General features: G+C 44.3%; 1 protein-coding gene across 1 annotated transcript; it reads right to left on the bottom strand.

The window, feature by feature from the left end:
- Positions 1-58: 58 nt before the first annotated feature.
- On the bottom strand, positions 59-21,530 carry megf8 (multiple EGF-like-domains 8). Its single transcript, XM_084358050.1, has 44 exons — positions 21,440-21,530; positions 20,523-20,712; positions 20,261-20,424; positions 19,958-20,167; positions 19,612-19,792; positions 19,252-19,340; positions 18,711-18,924; positions 18,422-18,605; positions 17,900-18,045; positions 17,697-17,807; positions 17,442-17,593; positions 16,460-16,561; positions 16,162-16,309; positions 15,617-15,780; positions 15,028-15,231; positions 14,290-14,487; positions 13,852-14,112; positions 13,616-13,734; positions 13,373-13,504; positions 12,981-13,094; positions 12,531-12,614; positions 11,573-11,812; positions 11,240-11,424; positions 10,863-11,076; positions 9,638-9,878; positions 9,385-9,517; positions 9,033-9,283; positions 8,716-8,826; positions 8,503-8,621; positions 7,902-8,139; positions 7,642-7,813; positions 7,277-7,440; positions 7,060-7,195; positions 6,735-6,966; positions 6,504-6,630; positions 6,210-6,420; positions 5,853-6,067; positions 5,569-5,764; positions 5,288-5,456; positions 4,965-5,157; positions 4,712-4,882; positions 4,446-4,576; positions 3,546-3,678; positions 59-3,323 (listed from the first exon to the last, which is right to left on the bottom strand). The coding sequence occupies exons 1-44, from the start codon at positions 21,461-21,463 to the stop codon at positions 1,824-1,826; spliced, it is 8,673 nt and encodes a 2,890-aa protein (XP_084214176.1). The 5' UTR covers positions 21,464-21,530; the 3' UTR covers positions 59-1,823.
- Positions 21,531-21,578: the final 48 nt, after the last annotated feature.

Consider the following 21,578-nt stretch of genomic DNA (forward strand, 5'->3'; position numbering starts at 1 on the left):
ATCAATATTATTACTAACAGTTGTATGACTTTCTCTTCTGTACAAAACACACTGACAATCATGTTCCACAGACTTTATTTCAGCCGACTCAGGACAGAGAATCTTGACGCAATCTTCTGTTCGACACTGTTCCCTTCTTTGAACGCAAGAAAAAAAAATTATGTACAAAAATAAAGTATGTTAAAAAAAAACATACACAAAGATACAAGACAAAAAAAAAACAGTATTAATGCTTATTTGTGGAGGGCTGTTATAAATAGTGACAGTATTTATTTGAGCTTTCGTTTTGCTTAACTATGCTGTGAGTATTCGGTTCATGACAAAACCTCTTGTGATTTTGTTCATTTGATAAGAAGCCAGTAGCACCATTCTGAGTTCATCCACGACTGTGTGTGCCATCTGAGGCTGGACGACATCCACTCTTAGTGTTTCACATGAATAATGGGGCTCATTGCCTCCATGCAGTGCAAAAAGGAAAACAAAAAGAAAACAAAAAAAAAAAATACAAACATCAACACCAACCAGTGAACAAGTAATTCAGTCTCATCGCTAATAAAAATGCTGTCAAGTCTTCCCCCAAATCTCTCACCAGGAGAACTTTCAAATGCAACTCTTCCCATTATCATCGTAATTTCAATAGAGTAACACTTTTCATTGTGTATTTTTCTTCCACATCCATTTTTTTTCTAGCAAATTGTAGCTATGATTGGCTAATACAATCATCTAAGCAGGCGAGTTGCCCGAATAAAGCAGTCCAGCAAAACTAGCCAAACACCAACATACATTTCATGTCAACAAAATGTAATCAAATGATTTAAAAGGACACATAATTTCTTCATTTTCATGGACGAGCTCTGTTGTGTTTTACATTAATATAGGAACTGAAGACTAATATTGAAAACATTATCCTTCATTTTTTTTTTTTTTTTTATACAAAAACAACTTTGATGAAACAAAATGTAACATATGTTATTGTAATAATGTCCTCCAGGAGCTTCACCACACATTTCCAGTAACACAAATATTAAGTGTAAGCCAGTCGACTCACAGACAAGGCAAGAAGTGAAGGCAGATGAGCAGAGAAACAATATAATGTAACAGAGCAAGTGAATGAATATGCAAAAACATACTCAGGAGTCTGTTTAACATAAACACGTAGCTTAGAAGCCTGCCGTATATTGAGTTATAATCATAAATAAATCACTCATATCGACTTTGATATAAAAAAAACCATCTCACAAGCAACTTTGACTTTGTTTCCTGCGCTGAGCTGACAATCAAAAGCTTGCACATTTTGCTGAACCAATTTAAGTCTTTTTTTTTGTTCTCATTGGCAATTTTGATTGTCACTTTTTGGGGTATAAAGCACATGTTGGTTGCAGAGAGAGCGGATGTAATTTTTTTTAACACCTCTGTTGGTCAATGAGAATAATTTTTATCTACTGTCCAGCTTCAGTCATTGTATGAGACTGACTTGTTGAGTGCGCTCATACCTCATTAGTGATCACAGACAGGATGCAACATTGTTCTGTTGATACGTATAGCAGTTGCAGTGCATTCTAGAGACAGCTGGCTTGGTCATGTGAAGCACTGATTTACAGTATAGCAATACATAATACAATAAAAGACACTTAATTCATTATACAGTGTATGTACAACTCTGTTCAAAATGCTCACGTTAACTGACTCTGTCATAACTCTTTCTTTTGGACTTTGCCTTGTGGCTGTTTCTTTCAAATATTTAATTTATTATATATCAAACACTTTACAGATTTATCCCACCTCTTTTATCCCTGGCCCATTTAATTTATATCTTTGATCCCCTACATTGCCATAGTGGTCAGGTGCTGATGCCCTAGCAGCCCCTTGCGCCCTCCGCCCGCCCCTGCGTGCCCCCCTGCGTTGCCATGGCCACAGTATTCTTGTAGGTTCTGACGCAAAGTGACCAGTGCGGAGCCCAGACAGGCACGATTTGGAGCTAAGACACCCCCGGGCAGCTGGAAGAGGACAGTAGCCACCCCAGCCATGCCATCGTCTGTGGGCTCCAGGGTGATAGGCCCGACTTTAAAGGTTGAATAGGAAAAGCCCATGAGCTGAGAGAGGAAGGGGTCTGAGCGGCAAAAGTGCTGGTAGCCGCTGTACGTGGATGGGTGGTGATGGTGTGAGGCCGGGGTGCCAGCTGTGGTGCTGGCATAGTGGTGGGTGTTCAAGTAGTGCAGCGGCAGATGCTGGCCGCCGTTGCCCCCTCCACCCAGGGCGAGGTGATGGTGGTGGTGGGCTGTGGGTCCGGAGCCTGGGTCATGTTTGTAGGAGACAGCTCCTGCCCTGCCCCTCTGGCCCACCACCACTCCTCCTAACTTGCTTGTGCGAGCATGAGCAAGCGATACAGTGCTGCCCCCGACCCCTCCACCGGTTGAAGGGAGGTAGATGAGCTGAGGCTCCTCCGGCTCAAGGTAAATCGTGAGTTTGGCAAAGGGCCTTGACGCCATCTTGGTCATCTCCTGGATGTGGCGACGCTGCTCCCGACGGAAGTCCAGGAACTGCTTGACCTTCCATAGGAGGACGCAGACAGACAGGAAAAGGAAAAAGCAGGAAAAGAAAACAGAGAAGAAGACAAAAAGATCGATGTGGGCTTGGTCCTGTCGCAGAAACAGCAGGCCCTGGGACTCTCCCTGTCTCTCACCGGTTCCCACGCCTCTGAGAGCGATGTAGAAACGGCTGGATTTCAGGGAGTGCACCTCATGGGGGAAGGTTATGACCACACGATCCCGAACACTGCGGACAATCAGCACTGTTTGTGGTTTCCACACAGTGATGTAAGAAATGAGTCCCTCAGCCCGCTCCTCTCTAATTTCTCTCTCTGCCCCCGGGGATTTCGCTTGCAGCTGCAGTGGGTTGTGAGCGAGGACAGGGCCCCCAAGACTGGATGAGGCGTTGGCAAACACTTTTATAGGGGACGGAGGTGAATCCTTATCTGCACCGGAGGCTGTCCCTCGACCCGAGGATTCCTCTTCAATCTTGATGGTGTGGATCCCTGTGTGCCGGTCCACATCCACGATGAAGGTGTCATGAGAGTTGGACACATACACCTCCACCTCACCAAAGGTAACATCAATGGTGACTCGGATGTCCACATTAGTGAACTTTGGCTGCGCAGCGAAGAACACGGTGCGTCCCTTGGGCAGGTTGCGAATGGTGGGATCATGGAAACAGTTTGTCTGGGAGGTGGGGTCAAAGCAGCACTCGGTGTCCACGTTAAACTGACGGTAGCACTGCCGCCCATTCACAGGTGTGCCATTGAAGGAATCTTTGCACTTGGCACACTAAATAGAAGAGCACAACAAATACAATTTGACCAAAACTCAGCAATAAATAGAACAAGGTCACAAACTTTTTTCTTAATTTTTATATTAAAATTTTATCAATGCAGAGAAAGAAAATCCAGGGAAATGTTGTGACTCAAGCCACTGTCAGGGTGTGTTAAGTTCAACAGTTTGCAAAGTGAAAACCTTCCATATTTGAAATAATCTCTAGCATGTGCATACCTGCTGCCTGTAGCAGTCTTTCCTGTCACTCTGAGGGCTGCTGAGACAAGAGGAGGTCTCTGTGTTGTTTTGGCAGGGGCAACCGGTACCATCGTGTTCATTACACGTGTCTGCATGGCCATTACACTGACACCTGCAATGAAGAGGAGAAAATACAAACACAAAAGAAAAATTCAAACACTAAAAGAGAAGCAAACTGAAAGGCTAAAAAGGAGAAAATCTTTAAGTCTGTTTCTTCCATAGGCATTTTTACTGATGCCTTGCATAGAATTGCCTCTGATGGCATGGTGCATTAAAAACAGAATCATCATTTAGTTGAACAACATGCAGTTATATAATGATGGTGATTGTGGGCACTGCTGAAAAATGCAGTAAAAATGAGGTATTATCAGATCAGATTTTAAGCATTTTTCTGATTAATCATTTTTTACAAAAATAATTTAATAATCTGAATTTGCAAGTAAAAAGTAACAAACGTTTTTAAGTCAATGTACTGGCATAAAAAGGACAATATTTGCCTCCAAAGTAGGGTGGAGTGGAGGTATAACATAGCAGAAACTGCATATACTCCAGTGCTACCAGTGCACAAGTAAATTGTACACATACGGTCACTGGTAACTGTGATTTTTTACCATAAGATATTTTATTTTTAATGTATGTTTATCAGTCCCAAATATAAATATAAAATCGTTCTTCATGATAACTTATAAACGGTATTGTGGTCCTGAAAAAAAACAAATCAGTCATATCAGTCCCGAGTATAAATGTCTTTCAAAATTAAATTAAAAATCAAAATTATTTAAAAGCATTATATATATCTTATATATAACATATAAAGGCTTTGTAATGTTGGTCACAGCATGGGAATCCACTGACTGCTGAGAAGCAAACATTACTCACTTGTCACACTTCCCCTGCAGCAGGAAGTAGCCACTGAGGCAGCTCTCACACTTGTCCCCCACGCTGTTGTTCTGGCAGTTCACACACACAGCGCTCTCCTCTGTGGGGCCCTCAGACACCCAATTCTGAATCTGAAAGTAGAAGAAAGAGAAACAGCCCCATTCAACTTGTTGGAATAAAGACAGTGCTCACGATACAAGAGGAAGGGCACACAACTTGCTTTATACTGATAATCAGGGAAAGCCACAAAGATGGCAGATACTTACGCTGGTGGTGTCCAGAGGGAAGAGCCGGGGGTTCTCGAGGGCCTTCTTATGTTCATCTCGGGATAAACACACAGCGCTGTTTCCCCTGCAAAACTCCCGACATGGACGACAAGTCCCGCCCCCTTTGGCAGAGCCTACAAACAGAGGCTTACACTTCTCACAGTGCTTACCCTGCAATAGGAGAAAGAAGAAATCATCACCTCTGTGAACATGGGAAAACAGTATTTGTACATGTTTTAGTTTAAGTACTCACGATGGTGTTATTGTGGCACTCGAGGCAAACGTCTGGTTTGTTTACACCAGCACAGTTGCTGTGTTTGTTGCAGCTGCACTGAGAGGAACAGTTATCCCCCACAAATCCAAAGTGACATTGGCACACTCCTGGTGACACGCACGTCCCGTTCACACAGCCTTGTGCACACACTGGCTCACACTGACCAGAACCACTGTACAGGACAAAAAAGAAGAGGAATCTTAGGTAAACCTGTCCAGTTACTATGAAGAGCAATACAGTAGTTTTTAATCTATGCTTGTGTATTCAGTGACTGAGGCATTCATGCTGACTCTTGATCTTACCTGCTGAGTATGTAACCTTGTTTGCAGGTGCAGTGGTATCCCTGGGGTAGGTCGTGGCAGTCCTGGGTGCTGTTGCAGTGGTGATGGCCGTTGGCACACTCATCCTCCTCCGGACAGTGGAGGAAAGACCAGCTGCTGTTTCTCAGGGGGCAAACGCCTTCACTCACACCTGGGACACAAGAATGGATTAGAAAAACAATTTTTGTGAAAAATGCAACACTGAACTGGTTACTCCCGACAATGGTCTGCTTTTTGACTCATCAGCTGAAGATATTTCTCACCATCAAGTCCTCCTTGCAGGCAGCGTCCAGCCCCGTTGCCGCCTCGAGCTGCACACCAACCACACTGAGGCCTGCCGATGCACTGGGAGCACTGGGTGAGCTGGGAGCACTGGGGAGAGCAAGAGTCTCCCCCAGTGAGCAGGCGACCACACTGACCTGCCTCACATCGCAGAGGCACGAAAGACGGGCTCATGCACTAGAGGAGAGGGAGAGAAGTTAGCTGTATAATGAACATGATTTTAATGAATAGTTCTCAGAAAATAGGTCAAACAGGACAGTCTTACCTGCTGCAGAGCCATGCTCCACACACAGTGCTGCCAACCTCCATCGGAGCCTCTGGAGCCCAGGCAGAGGCTGCAGTTATGGAGACTGTGACAGGGTGGAGGGCATGGCATAGGGGGAGAAGACTCCACCTGCATGGGTGAGACGTTGAGGAGGGCGTAGCTGAAACAGGTCCAGTCATAGGTGGGGTTCACACTCAGGATGCGCCTCGTCTCACCTGGAGAAATCACAACACAGACAAGGGACACTTCATGAGAAATAACATATAAACATCTGCAGCTGTAGACCGAAAAATAAATAAAATGACCTTTGAGGAAATTGTGAATTTCCCCAAGGCTCTGCAACACCCTTGCCCGTACCTGTGCGCTTGAACTGGCGAGTCCACATGCATTTTCCGGAAGCAGTGCACTTGGGGCAGTCAGAAGCCTCACAGCTGGTCTCCGTGCAGTTGCTGGACAGGAAGATCTCTCTCTGGTTGATCCGACAGTCATGTTCAGACGTACAGCTAACAGAGCTGCTGATACAGGCGCCCTCTGGACAGTTTGTGCACCACTTACACTGCAGAGCAGGCTGGGGAATTCAGTCAACAAACATTTTAGTTGTCTGAGAGTGGCTGTCTTTCTTTATATTAGAATAAAAGTTTTGTATGTTACCTGTGTTGGACTGGAGAATGTTTTTGGGTGTCGTGCGAGGCATTCGCTGCAGGTCTTCAGTCTGCGACACTGGTCTGGCTGACGAGGGGTCGGGGAACAGGGAGACTGACCATTAAAGCAGCCCATTCTGATGGAGAGGGAGGGATGTGTTTTATTCAGCAGCTGCAAATAACTTCAGATTCAAGATCAAGAACATCATTTATTTAGAGTTGCCTTCAGCCAATGTGTTACCTCTCAGCAGTATCAGAAGAAGCACAGGTTCCCCTACACCACACACAGCTGCCTGTGGTGGTGTTGCAGGCCTCTGGTGTGGGCAGCAGGGCACAAGGGTCAGAAGGGACAGTCAGGGTTAGGAGTCTGCCCAGTGTGACACCATTGAAGCCTCCAGACAGGAAGAGACGGCCGCCCCAGCTCGCCATGGCAAGAGACACTGAACGGTTTACTGGATCTCCTACAGCTGAGACTGAAGAAAGGAGATGGAAAGTTGTTAGATTATGGCATTCTAAGTTACGATCTGACCATAACTGAATCTGAAGAAAGACTTTAAGATGGTCACCTGGTTGTATCCAGGTGTTACAGTTGATCTGGTACAGAGACACTGAGTTACTGTAGTCCTCTGCTTCTGTCCTCCCCCCAACAATGACCATGGTGTCTTTGATCATGGCTGCAGCGTGGAAGAAACGGGACAGGGGCTGCAAATCAAAGATAGATATGTTATCTTTATGCAGTGGACTGATGGACAGTAAATGCTTGGCTTGATGTTGGCCTCTTACCTTATTGCCCTGTGAGGGCACCAGCAGGGACCAGGTGAGGTTGGGGTAGAACAGACTGTAGAGCTCACCCGAAGGCTCCACCGTCTCCACGTGAAAGCGGTAGCCTCCAAAGACGTAGATGGCATCAGTCTGCTCATGGTAGACGGCTGAGTGGCCATATAAACCTGATTGAACGCATAAAACAAAGCAGGTTTGGAAACAAAATTTGCTGCATCTGATGACAATTTTTTTCAAAATTTAATGCTGAATTTCTCTGTGGGGTCAAACTATTTTTGTACTTTTATAAGAGGTGCATCAGTCAATACGTTATTGATCAAATAAAACTATATTACAACGCATTAAAAAAAACAAAGTGTCTCAAAAACCTGTAGGTGGTGTGCCAGTATGAGGGGCAATGGTCCAGTTTCCAGTGTGAGGGCTGAACTCCAGCAGATGGTGGTTGAAGCCGTTCTCTGGAGAGTAACCACCAATCAACAGCACAGAGGAGTCTCGGCGCACAGTTAAAGTGTGGCCAGCCACCGGGGGCAGCACTGAGCTCTGTTAGAGGTGGAGGGTAAATTTATTTTGCTAGAAGTAAAAAAACACTTCAGAGATTTTGTATTTCCAGGATAAACCTAACCCTTACCGTGTGTTCTCTCCAGACTAAACTGCTGAGATTGAGACTCCAGGTATCCATGGCAACACCATTTTGAGTGACACCGCCCACCACCAACATGAAGTTGTGACTGGCTCCGTGGTTTCCAGAGCCAGACTCGTGACTGGTCAGCAGTGAAGAGGCGTGGTGATAGCGAGGGCGAGGAGTCGAGCCCTCTTCCACAGAGCTCGTCAACATTTGGGTCCAACGGCGCTCTGAAATAGAATATCTAAAACAACCAAGGACAAAACACTTCACTATATAAATTCAGATATATATAGTGTATTCAACTAAGCAAACAGGTAAGAGCCTTCCATTGGATAATTACTACAGTGATCAATATGTTTCAGCTGGCAACAAGTTATTTAACCCAAACTGATGCAGTAAGTAGATTCTCATTCTCTCAAGACATATCCTGTGGTCGTGGAAAAGAAGTTACCCTGTTTCAGAAGGGTCAAATTATTGGCCTGCATCAAGCAAAGAAAACAACTAAGGAGATTGCTGAAACTTTTTTTTTGGCCTGGCAGTGTACATACAAGATAATAACACCGAAAAGGTTTCATGACATCAATAATCATCAGGAAAGCCTTACCTGTAGACATTTCCCAGAATGCCCTCTGACAGAGAAAGCCCTCCATACATCCAGAGGTAGCCCTGTGGTCCAGACACCAGAGAGTGGCCCATCCTGTGGAGGAACCTGTGGGCCTGGTTCTGTGGAGGAACAACACATATGAATGTGTGTTTGTGTGAGCTGGAGTGTAAAATTGAAAAAGCGTGAAACATTTTCTGTGTATTAGGCCCTTACCACTGTCATTTGTGTGTCCAGCAGTGTTTCCCAGACCAGGCTGTTGGAGTCTCGAGGAACAGAGCAGTCTGAGCCAGCCCAGCTCTCCGAGCACACACACACTCCCAGAGACTGAAACAAACAAGAATATGCTGGTTAGCAATCTAGGAAAAATTGTTCTCTCATCTTTTACAATAAAATTCTGTTCAGTTACTTTAATCTAATACTAAACAGTAACATTTTGACACATTTTCCATTAATGATTGATTCCTTGACATTTACAGTCACACACTGTGCTCAATGCATGGAAAACAAAATCAAACTGTGACAGCTCTTACTATATTACAAGCCCCTCTTCCTTCTGTTGCTCCACAGTCCTGAGGGCATATTGGCCGGTCGCAGTGGGGTCCACCATATCCCTGAGGGCACTGACAGAGACCCCCTTGACACTGGGCTCCACCTGGACAAGCAGGTGACCCATCTTCTCCCTCATCTCTGCTCTGGTGACATCGCCGCACCCAGAAAGATGCGTTGAAGCCTTGAGGTTTGTTTGAGGAGACATTGGCCTCAAAGTAGACAGAGATCACACCTGGTGGTTAAAGAGAAAGTGGAATATAGTGAAAGTGACATAATGAGTTTCAATTATGTGTTTAAATGCCTACTTTATTCAATGAATATATGGATGGATACCTGAGGTGGCCTCGACGGTGATAGGTTGAGCCCTTGTGGTGCCACAAAATGCCCCAATCAGGTTGTGATCTGAATGTACAACTCCATTACTCAGGAAACGAGGAAGGCCATCAAACACATAGACAAAGGAGCTCTGCAAAAATAAAACAGAGATAATGTAAAGAGACAGACAGAGAGAACAATTTTTGATGCTACTACGCAGCTGTTCATTCGCATTTGTGCTCTTGTGCCGTCAGGTCAAATTTGTACTCACTTTACAATGCGTATGAGAGTCTGGGTGTAGAGTGAGGGCTACAGGGGGACACAGCTGTCTGGGCAGACAAGGTGCCAAGTTCTCAGTCACTGACAGGACCCACAAACAATGAGAGAGTCCTCCCCTCCCTTCTGTGCCACTTCGCCACCCCAGAGAAGAGGAGAGAGGAATGGCAGAGGAGGAGGTGGGGGAGAGCAGCACAGAACGGCCCTGGCACTGACGGTAACATGTGCCATTGTTCCTGTTAGAAAGAGACAAATGTCAGGATAGACACATAATGATGGAAAGATCTGGAAATACAAAAAAATCAACCAAAGATAAGGCCACCGTTTTCACCCTTTTTTACTTTTATCAATATTTCATTATAATCTCCACTCCTTGATTTCGATTTGTTTTCTTTTTTTTGAAATCCTCTTTTTATTGAGTTATATCAAGGTCCATATAAACAATGTACTCATTCTCATAGGACTTAATAGCCTTATCTTTCCTAGCCTTCTGTAAAACCCAGATGCAGCAGAAGGTAATAAAAGTGAGTTAGAATAGATAATACAAAAACAAATAAATACCAATAAAGTAAATAAAAATACAGGCATAAAAAAAAGAACAGAATGACCAGAATGTTTGGGTGTGTCTTTGTGGTACTCAAATTATTTTAAACTTGTTCTGATGCAGTCTAAGTAAGTCTTTCTATTCTAAATACATATAACATTTTCTAATGGCAGGGCACCAAATACAGGGGTCTGTAAAACTTCATGAACCCTTACGCTAGGAAGAAATTAACAATGGGCAAGATCAGAATATAGGATAATGATTTTCTTCGGAGAGCCAGCTTCGCAGTCTCCAGCAATTGGTGGATTCGGTATAATGACTCCTCTAAACTGAAGTTGTGAAGTACCTAATGAGGGTTTTCCAATAAAATGCTCTCCATAAAGCTGAAGTTTTCCATTGAAGCCCACATAAATTATATAAATTATCTTTAGGTTTCCTCTCTTTTCCCTTTTTGTTTAAGATACAATGAGCAACGATTTTGTTTACTGTAGACTCCTACAAAGTTTTGGGTTTAAAAAATAAGCCTCTATGAAAACTTTTAGTACAAATTCATCCAAGTACTTTTGTTAATTTAACCTTCATTAGTTGCTCAACTTAATGGTTTTCATTCAGGTCAGACATAAAAGAAATAAAAAGTGTACATTACACTCAAGGCACACAGTTCAGATCTCCTTACCTGGGGTCTCCATAGTAGCCAGGCAGGCAGGACTCACAGTGTGGTCCCTGAGTGTTGTGGGTGCAGTAGCACTGGCCTGTCTGATTGTGACAGTATCCCCGGAGTGGGTCGCCGTGGCCGTTACACTCGCAGGGCACACAACCGCTGCCACCGGCCAGGGCTGAACCAAAGCTACCCGGACGGCAGTGCTCACAGTGGGGCCCTGTAGTCCAATCTGAAAGACAGAAAGAATGTCAGCAGAGCAAATTTCAACAAATGTAGTTTAGTTTTATGAATTGTATGATTCTAAGTCATAAAGGGGCCTGAGCCAGTATGATTTAATACAAAAGATGACAGAGAACAAGCCATTGATGTAAGGCATAATCTTAAGATCTCACCCTGGCATTCGTCACAGATCCCTGGTGCAGTAATACAGGTGGAGTGGAAGTTGCAGCCACAGTCGACATCACATTCAACACCACTGAGAACCAGAGTGGCCGGGTCGGACGTCCAGCCAAGGGAACATTCACACTCAAACCGTGGACTGCCACTGCACTGGCCCTCACGACACTCATTGTAGCATCTGTGAGAGGGGAGAAATTATGTTTTGTGTTTTTCAGATTTACAAAAGAAATCCTGATGACTAACTGGTAAATGTAAAGAAGATTTTTAAGTGAAGAGAGCTGAAGTATGTATCAACAGAGTAACACATTTTTTGCTTAGGCTCTTACGTCTGGTTGCAGTGCAGCGTGCCGTCTCCTGTGTATCCTCTCTCACAGTGGCACTCATAGGAGGTGGGAGTGTTGATGCAGGTGGCAAACAGGTGACAGTTGTGGAGACCCAGCCTGCATTCCTCTACATCAGGGCAGGTGGGGTAGGACCAGATGGCATCTTTCTCTTCGACATCAAAGTCCTCCAGCTCCATCTCCATTTCCAGGGGTCGAGGTGGGGCCGAGGTCTGAGGCTCAGGGCTGGGGGAGCAGGACAAGGAGACGTGAAGTTGGACGGGCATACTATATCCATCTACAGTGTTATCTTAAGGGCTCAGAAAGAAAACCACCCAGGTATCAAACAAAATGCACTTTAAAAATATATAATTGTAATTTGGCTTTTAATTTGGGTTAACCCTGTTGCATCACTGCATTTATTCTTGTTATTGTACTGTGATATCATCAACCTGTAATTTTTATCCTGTTTTGTTAGGCACTTTGGGCTGCATCTTTGCATGAAAGGTGCTATACAAATAAAGGTAATATTATTTTCTATTTTTAAATGGATATAGCTGATAACATTGAAATATTTTCTTTCAACATAGACTGGAGAAAGTAGATTTTTATTCATTGATAAGTCCCATAAATGTTTATTAAAAATTGTCCAACACACAATGTGAGGTTTCTTCGAAAAAGGGGTAAACATGAGAAACCTGTTAATATTTACTGAGTTTTTTAAAATACTATTTTGTCCGCATTGGAGTTGGAATAATCGTATTGTGAAAAAGAAGTTAAGGACCCTTAGCAAGGAAGGTGGACCACCACAAATAATTTGCAATCTGTGAGAAACATTCCACCCACAATATTCAAAGTATAAAATCATATCAATATCAAAAGCCCTCGTCTTATGACTAAAAGCCACATGCTAGCAGACAGTTTACTGCATCAAGTCATGAAAGTGTAACAAGAGATATCTTACTTTGCAGCCCGTGCTTCAGCCACAGCCACACTGCAGTTATACACCAAGGGATCGTCCATTCCTGCCCAGTCTCCCCTCAGACATCTGAAAAGATGGGTGGAAAATACATACATTAAATAAAATAAATAAATACAAGAAAATCACAATAAAAACAATAAAAGCTTTTAATAATCCAGTGGTTCACAAAGTGGGTCTGAGACCGGGGTCCTTGGTTCCAAGGTGTCCCCACTATAATTCCATCCATAAGTAATGCAATGGCATAATGTATGGTTATTTTGGTCTTGCCATTCATATACTTTCAGTCTAAAAGCAAAAATCTTATCAGACGGTGGTCCATTGTGTAATTTAAGAACCACTCGTTTCTTCAGCCATTCAAATCTGGCGCGTTGCCTCTCTTATGTGCTTTCTCTGTACAATGTACTTGTATTGTTACATGTTTGCCAAACTTACTTTCCAATTGTGGGATTGTTGTAGTCACCACACCAGCCACACTGGAACGTCCGCAGGCAGTCTGTGCACGTGTTTATAGCTGAACATTGCTTACACTGTGGAACCGAATGAACACTGACGGAGGAGAGGATTAAGAATGAAAATATTAGATTATTATTCTCATTTGAATGACGAAATATACCTAATTACACTTAGTTTTTTTTTTTTATTTAGTCAGTTCTTTGTCTTATTTTTATTGTGAATGCAAATAAAGTAAGGTGAATGTATTACTGTATGTGTTCAAGTTGAAACCAGCAAAACTGACAGGAAAGCAGTTAACTGTATAGTACAGTATATTTCATATCTCAGCTAAAAATCAAAAGAAAGAAGTCTTAAAAATGTTCTCATTTTACCTGTCATACCAGTCCCTGCATTCTCCATAGGGGTATTTTGTGAGGTAGGCAGCAAAATAGAAGCAGGCCTGGGCTGACTCACACCATGCACACTGGCTGGAGTTAGAGAGGCACTCACCGCACGTCTTTCTCCTTTCGAAGACAAAAAGAGAGGGGAGGACAACAAGGGTGAGATGTAGATTCTTGTTCGATTCATGTATGATCTGTAATTACCTGTGTTAAAAATACAGTTTTCCAACTCACTGGTTGCAGACTTTAGGACACCCCCTTGAGTCACGTATGGATCCATCTAGTCTTCCCCGTCGACTGCATTGGTAGTCGCCTTTCTTGCTGGAGTTTATTTGCCACTCGCAATAAGGATCCTGCGAGCCAGAGTTAGCGTTGCGTGAGTCAGGAATACAGTAGCTCTTAATTAAGCTATACAACATCAGCAGCACGGTGACACTCTATGTTAACACATTCTGTTGTTTGTGATGTACCTGAGTACAAGCAGAGCAGTCTCTGTACTCCTCACACAAGGTGCAATGCTGGGGTGCCAGCAGCAGATGGCGCTGACCTTCTCCCTTGCCTTCCCCCTTCTCTCCCTCAGGGCACGGCTCCAGATCTGGGCTGTCCCGCAGCAGGCAGCGTGACAAGGACGGGCACCAGCCACAAGACTGGTCTGATAGACAGGCCAGACAGGACATGTAGCTTGAGCAGGAACCAGAGCGGTAAGGCTCCAAGAACAGAAAGGAGATCTCCTAGATGGAGAATAAAAGAGGACATGAGGGGAAAGTTATTTGGTTTCTAAGGAAGGAAACTCATTGTGCAGAAAAATGACAGAATGGAAAATGCACAGGAACACAAACTGCTTATGCCGGTCAAAGCTCTTTGCTTTTGCCTAGAAGCAAAGCAGGTTTAGCCATTCTAGTACTCACACTCCCTCCAGGCAATGTTCTGTTCCAGATCAGAGCCATCTCACTGGTCTGTCCTGACCCCGAGTTGTTAAGGTAGCCCTCAGCCTGAACAAGGTAATGGTTTCCCCTGGTCAGGTTGGAGAACAGTCGACTCCCATCTGTGCGAGCCAGCAGCTTCAACTCCTTCTCCTGCTGGGCTGCCCAACGTCCCACCACCTCCTGCACCGACAGTTGAGAGATGCAGAGACAGTTCGAGAGAAAGAAAAAGTGGAGAAGAGTTAAGCAAAAATGTCAATCATAAAAGTAGTAAGTCACACTTTGTCTTGAAATGCTGATAGTTGGTGCTCTGAGAAAAATAGGAACTACCTAGTTGTCTTTGCTAGGGGGGAATAATTGATAACCCCTGTTTGTTTGCTGTTCAGAAAAATTATCTGATTCTTGATTCAAGCTTGTGAAAAACCCCAAAGAGGGAGTTTTGTTATCTGCTGCACCCCTACAATTAAGGTAGATGTCATTTATAGCAAACACAGACCTGTCCTGATTACTCCTGTGTGGATCCTTGCTCTCCAATACTCGCAAAGTTATTCCACAAGGGACCAACATTACTAAATTATGTCTAGTGTATATCATATTACAAGACCTCATCTGGAACAACTAATTCCACCAATCATTTCCAATTTCAGATGAGAAATTTGTTTTAAAATAATTTATTAAATATAAAAAACACAACTTAAAGGGTTGACATGCACTTTCTCTCACCAGTTGGCTAGAGTTGGGCCCTGACGCCATTCGAGCCTCAAAGTGGAGCCTCTGGATGCGAGCCCACATGGAGACAGTCTCGGTGGGAGCGGGTGCAGGTGGAGGGGCTCCCCACAACGGGTGGATGAAGCCCCTGAACTGTAGGGCTACGTCCATTTCTGTGGTGGGGCTAAGGATGATGGTTGTGCTGCGGAGGATGGACACCTGGCAAAAGGGAGGTGAGGATGGAGGATAGTGGAAGATGGATGGAAGTGGAAACACATCAACAGAAGCACTATTCTCTACAAACTGCTTCACAAGTCTGACAAACTACTTGACAAAGGAATCTTCTCTGTGAGCCAATTGCAAAACGGACAGCGAACAAAGAGAATAAAACAAGAGAAGTGAGCATTGGGGTCAAGAGATTAAAAAGCCAAGAGCACAAGGCAGAAAAGGACAATAAAAAAGAAAGATTCAAGTTGGAGAAGTGCAGTGGAGTCTAAGTGTCACAGCAATGTTGGAGGAAGGAAGGAGGGATAAGTATAAGCAGAGAGGGAAGTAGTTACAACCACAACTAGCAAAGTTAGGACTTGAGATTTGGACTCCGTACCTTGTCAGGCTGGGAGTCGTTGCGGGGGTGCTGGAAGGTGAGCAGGTGCAGTCCCGGGACATAGTTCTCGGTGCGACAGGAGTGGAGGGAGGTTAGGAAAAGGGTACGCTCCCCCCACCAGCCGTACGCCCCTGAGATCTGGTCCACACGGCACGCACTTCGCTCTGTGAGACCGAGAGGGAGAGGTCAGCACACAAAGAACACATCTGACCTCTTAAAATCTCAAAATACAGCAGTTTTCTGAAGTGCACTACTGTACTGCAACGAGTCTGATCTGTGACTTTTGTGTGACGCATGTTCAAAAAGAGTAAAACAACATGACCTTGCTGCACCAGAGGAAGTATGGGCTTGGACAGACGAGTCCAATCTAGGTCTGAGCAGCCTGTCCAATCTCAGCTGAGTGCAGTCAAGTCACTGTGCTCTATCTGTGACACGCGCCCAACATGAGTCTAGTCCCTCCCATGTCAACTCCCAACATCTTTCATTTTTCAGTCTGAGCCTGAGCCCTCCTCTTCTGCCCTCCTTCCTCCCTCCCTGGGTCTCACCTGACACTGGCAGGCAGGACTCGTTCTGAACACACCAGCCAAATTCCCCAGGGGCACGGGCCAGAGAAGCTGGGGTGCCACTGAACACCAGACAGGACTGGCAATCAGACAGGAAGCGAGCGAGGCCCAGGCAACCAGTACTGCCACACTGTGGACACACAACGAGGGTCAAACGTTATAACCATAATCCTTACAGATATTCATACACACAAGTCAAAGTGAGCAAATGTATTGTGTGTATCACAATGTGGGAACAGATGTACTAACAACCACAAGGCTGTACAAAGTGAAGTGTTACCGGATTAGTGGGCTGGTACTCTCGACAGCGGCCTTCACACCAACTGCACTCTGGGTTCTTAAGGCACATACTTTCATCTAACGCCTCAGCACAAACGGCATCCTGTTGAGGGTACACACACAAACATACATGTATTTCACAAAAATGTTGTTATCCTACTTGCATTTCTTGAACACAATTTTCTAATCCTTTCCCCTATTGGTCTTTTTACAGCTTAAAGGGACATCCTATCACTGTTGATGGCAAATGTTTTCACTTAAAGCAATACAGTGCTATATTGACCAAGAAAGCTGAGTTCTCCTGCTGCAAAATCTGCTGTTCTTCCAGCTCCAGCATTGTCATTTGACTTGTACAGTGATGCTGGTGCCAAGAAGAACTACAGGCTATTTGAGAGGATGTTATAAACAAGGATACCTTTTACAGTGTTTTGGCTGACTCTGTTATTGAGTCATATTTATTCAAGCCAGAGTACAGCCAAAGCAATGCAGCAGGGAGAGGCCAAGACTGCAGCTGCATTAGCCGCACAAGAGGATCTGGCTATATCCTTAACCTGAGCTGCAAACAGGGACTAGTGCTGCCTTTGCTCAATTGCATAGATGGAAACTAATTAATTCACAAGCTATAAATTTCAGCGTGGGCAGCTTTTGTTGGGCGCTGTCGCTGACGCATACCTCAAGAAAGCCTGTGTGTGCATTACAATGCATAAAATCTTTACTTTTCACTTGGACAGAGGTGTGCTGGTGACTTTCAAGATAAACTGGAAAAGACAACCAAGACCAGCATGGTTGTCAGGGTAGATGACCATTGAGAGAGTAATTATGTCACAAAACACTACGCATATAGTCACTGCTGACATGAAACTGACTACATTAACCATCAACACTAATAGGACATCCACATAAAATACAAAAAAGATTCCCTTTAATTTGCCAGTCCATTGATAAAACTTCTTGTTCCCTTGTTTAATGAAACTTTTACTCACCCTGTCACCTTGATCGCTACTGACGAACAGTGGAACTTTGTAAGCCACCAGGTCTCCACGGGCAACACCGCTGTAACCCCCAGCAACTAGCAGCACACGTCCCTCCATCACAGCAGCAACATGTGAGTAACGCCCCCTCACAGAATCCCCATCTGAGAAAAAATGAAAGTTTTGTAAGGACTGTAGGTACACTAGTCGCAGAGGAGACGTATGGACTGTTAGTGAGAATTATGAAAGAAGTCCACAGGTGCTCACTGAGTGACCATCTCTCCCCAGCAGACACCCACTGGTGACAGCCCAGATGGTAAAAGAAGATCTCCTCATCGTAGCACTTCTCCTCTTGGTAGTGAATATGTACATTACCCCCTGGGAAAGAAAGGCAGGAAGAAAATAGATAAAAATACACAGGACTGCACCGATCAAAATGGATTATGTCTGCTTGTTTTTTCAATGCTTACCGTAGACCACCATGTAGTTTCCGATGACGGTGGCTGAGTGGAAAGCTCTTTCTCTGGGGCCGGTTGCTGGGAAGCGGGAACGAAAGGACGTCCAAAAGCGCCGGTCCACGTGGAACACGTCAGTGTTGTTCACCCTCACACTAAACCTGAAAAAAAAAAAAAGCAAGTGTACTTTAAGTTTCTATAAAAGATGCTGTATATTCTTTATTTACTTGTTGGATTATTCTCAAAATGTTCTTTGGGTAGCAACTTGTTTTATAATTTTGTTGTTTTATACATTTTCCCACAGGAATTAGGTTTTATCTAACGTAATGGAACAAATGGTTTACAATTCACGCTATTCACACAGGAATAGACAATCATATTACATCTGACAAACAAATAGAGATACACTCAAGAATCCATCAGCAATCTGTTCCTCTTTCTCTTCAACAACCACAAATAGAGAAGTGTGCACAAAACGTTGACGCACATGAAACAGGCTGTATTTTCTCTCACTCTTCCTACTGTACAGTTGTGTACCTGGCAGTTGTAGGCCTGTGACCTCCGTAGACCAGCAGTGTCCTGGATGGGCTGTGAAAGACCATTGAGTGGCCAGCTGTGGCTGGTGGTTTCCCACCAGTGGGCTGAACAGTCTCCCACCGCCCAGAACCATGCAGGCCGAACCGATACAGAGAGGAGGAAAACATATCCTCCTCAGTGCGACCTGGGAAATAAGGAGAAAAAAGGAAAGATGCTGCTTAAGTACGATTTAATTCTCAGTGGATAATTGTATGCATGCCAGACTGAAAGGTGCTGAAGTGAAACCCACCTCCAAATACATAGAGATAATTGTCAACTACAGCTGCAGCATGATTGGCCAGTTTCGGAGCGCCATGTGAACTTGAAAACCCGAGCTGTTGCCAGTCATCTTGGAGCGGCCGGTACATCCAGACATCACTGGCCAGGGAGCCGTTGGCAAGCTCTCCTCCAAAGATAACCATATTACCCGTCCACTCTACTGCAGTGTGGGAGTGACGAGCAACCTGACAACATAAACGTGCCAAACATTGCAAGAAGGAAGTGAATAAAAAGAAATGTGAAGTAATAAAAGCACAGGAAGGGAGTTTTTTTCTGTCTAATCATGTTTCCTCTCATCCCTCTGACAAGAAAAAAGGTTTCTCCAGCAACTCTAGCTATGTTGACAGGGTTTCTTTGAATTAAGGATTAAGGAAACCAGGTTTAGATGACATTTAAAGGATCACGTTATTGCGGAAGGCTGGTAGTAGCCAACTTGTGTGCATGTAAACACAGTATATGAGATGCAAGAGCAGGAGGAAGCAAAATTGTGTGTTTTTCCTCAAACCACTTACAGGAGAGTGACCATAAGACCTGCTTTCCCACTGGTTGGATGAGAAGTTATATTTGATCAAGTCACCAAGAGCTCTGTTCAGGTCAAACCCTGGGGGACAAGAAAAAAAAAATCAAACATACACTCATTAATGATCAAAAACATTATCAGATACTAGAGAGGGGAAGAGTCAATAAAGGGACTTCAGCTAAAACAAACATAGCAACATTGACGTTGGTTAAAATCTAACCAGTGTACAAGTTAGAATTAGAGACATCTGCTGAAGAATAAAGGACCTGCTTCGTTAACAAACGTGTTAACGAAGCAGGTAGAAGGTGTGTAAAACAACATAAGTGAAAAAATAAGAGGATGTCACTCTCACCGCCAAACAAGTACATGGCTCCAGTGGAAGACAGGTACACGCCAGCAGATCCCGTCCTGGGAGGTGTGTATGGGTTTCCCTCACTCACACGGCACCACTGCCCTGTCCCACTGTCATCATGGAAACCAAACTCGCAGCTGTGACCCATGAAGCCTGGGTTACACAGACAGCGCTCTCCTTTCTGGGACATAACAAGAGTATAGGAATAGCTTAGAACCAGTAACAAATGTTTCAAGAAAATGCACAAATGAAGTAATTAAAGCCCTTAAAGAAAAGGTGAGCGAACCTTTGGCTGAAGAATATTTACTTCATGTGTTCATTAACCGTTCCCTCTCTCCAGTCTTACCTTGTCACACTGGCCATTCACAGAACAAGCCTGGGAGCACAGAGGGGTTGTACAAGCTGCTCCTCCCCAACCCTGATGGCAGTGGCACTTTAATGTAGAGGGATCGCAGCGGCCATGACCACCACAGGCTCCAGGGCACAACGAGAAGGTGTAGGTTGCGTTGAAGCCCAGGAGGTTGTAATTGGCATCGCTGAAGAGATGAAGCAGCATCTGGAAAAAGAAAATTAAATAAACAGACAAAAAGTTAAAATCTGCCATAGTTGGAATGCTTGAGTTTCTTTCATTGTGTCTTAAATCGGTTACCTTGCCAGATTTGGCTTCGATAGGTTGAGGCAGGGTGTTTCCACTCAGACTGGCTAGGAGCGGGCTCTGGTAGGAGTCTCCATCATACACAAACAGGTAATCATAGGTACACTCTGTGTCCATGAAGGTGAAATTTAAGACAATGCGGTGACTGTTGCTGGGAGCTGGAAGATATAGAAAAGGTTGGAAATATGAGTCTAATTAACCGACAGTCTGTTGGCTGCAAGATACTTGTTTCGTGGTAGATATACCATCATTATACCTTTGATAAGCCACTCGCAGTTCCCATTGACAGAGTAGTTTCCTGGCCCATCTGTGACATAGCCTGGCGGTCCCCTCAACACCTGCCTGTGGCCCTTGCAGTCCCCCGCCTGGCACACAGGCGACTTGGCCAACAGCAGAACCACCAGGATGAAGAAGACAGGGAGGGGGGAGGCCATCACTGGCACCGCCTGAATCATGGAGAGCAAAAGGTGACAGGGAGTCATTCGCTGCAGCAAAATGTGGACCAGCCTCCTAAAATATCGTTGTTTCCAGCATTACCAAGCATCTCCCACACAAGATGACTTAAAATTATGCATTCTGCCTATAGAATAAAGAGGATTATTTCTATGGAAATACAATTTTCGTGTCACCCTTACAGTCCCCTGTCTGTTTACACTGATCTTTCTGTTTTGCTGACTGATCTCTCTGCAAAATTCCAGTTTAAGAAAACATGACTCTAAAAAAAAAAACTTCAATGCCATTTAAGCTGCAGCATTAAACAGGCGTAAAGGTGGCCAAATCACAATGCTTGATGCACGTTACGAGACTTGAAAGGCTGTCTGTGGGCAAAACACAGTTTCTGATGGAGCTAACAACTGTTAGCCTTATGTACAGTAACGTTAGCTCATTAACGTTACCAGTGCAACAATCTCACAACAGCAATGCTACAAGGTTTTAACACATGTAGTTAGCGTTATACACAAAGTATAGTATACACTGCTTTCGTGTTTATTAATCGCTTTTGTTGTCTCCAACTAGCTAAAGGATGAACCAACTGGTATCAGCAATAAGGAGCTCTCCGCAGGCTATCATAACAAAGCTAACGTAGAAGGCTGCTAAGCTAGCTAACCGAATACCGTTAACAGCCAGAGGCCGTTGGGTGGCTGGTCTGCAAATTTGCATATTCCTACTCACCAGTTCCCGTCTCTTTGGCTTCATGGTAGTTTACATTTTCGGTGACCCTTTAACGCTAGCTACCACATGAGCCAACTTATCGTTAGGGACTGCTCAAGACTGACAGCTAGCCGAATTAGCCAGCAGCTAATGCAGAGGA

Source organism: Pagrus pagrus, assembly GCF_965226575.1.
Source record: "Pagrus pagrus genome assembly, chromosome: 7".
Classification (NCBI taxonomy): domain Eukaryota; kingdom Metazoa; phylum Chordata; class Actinopteri; order Spariformes; family Sparidae; genus Pagrus; species Pagrus pagrus.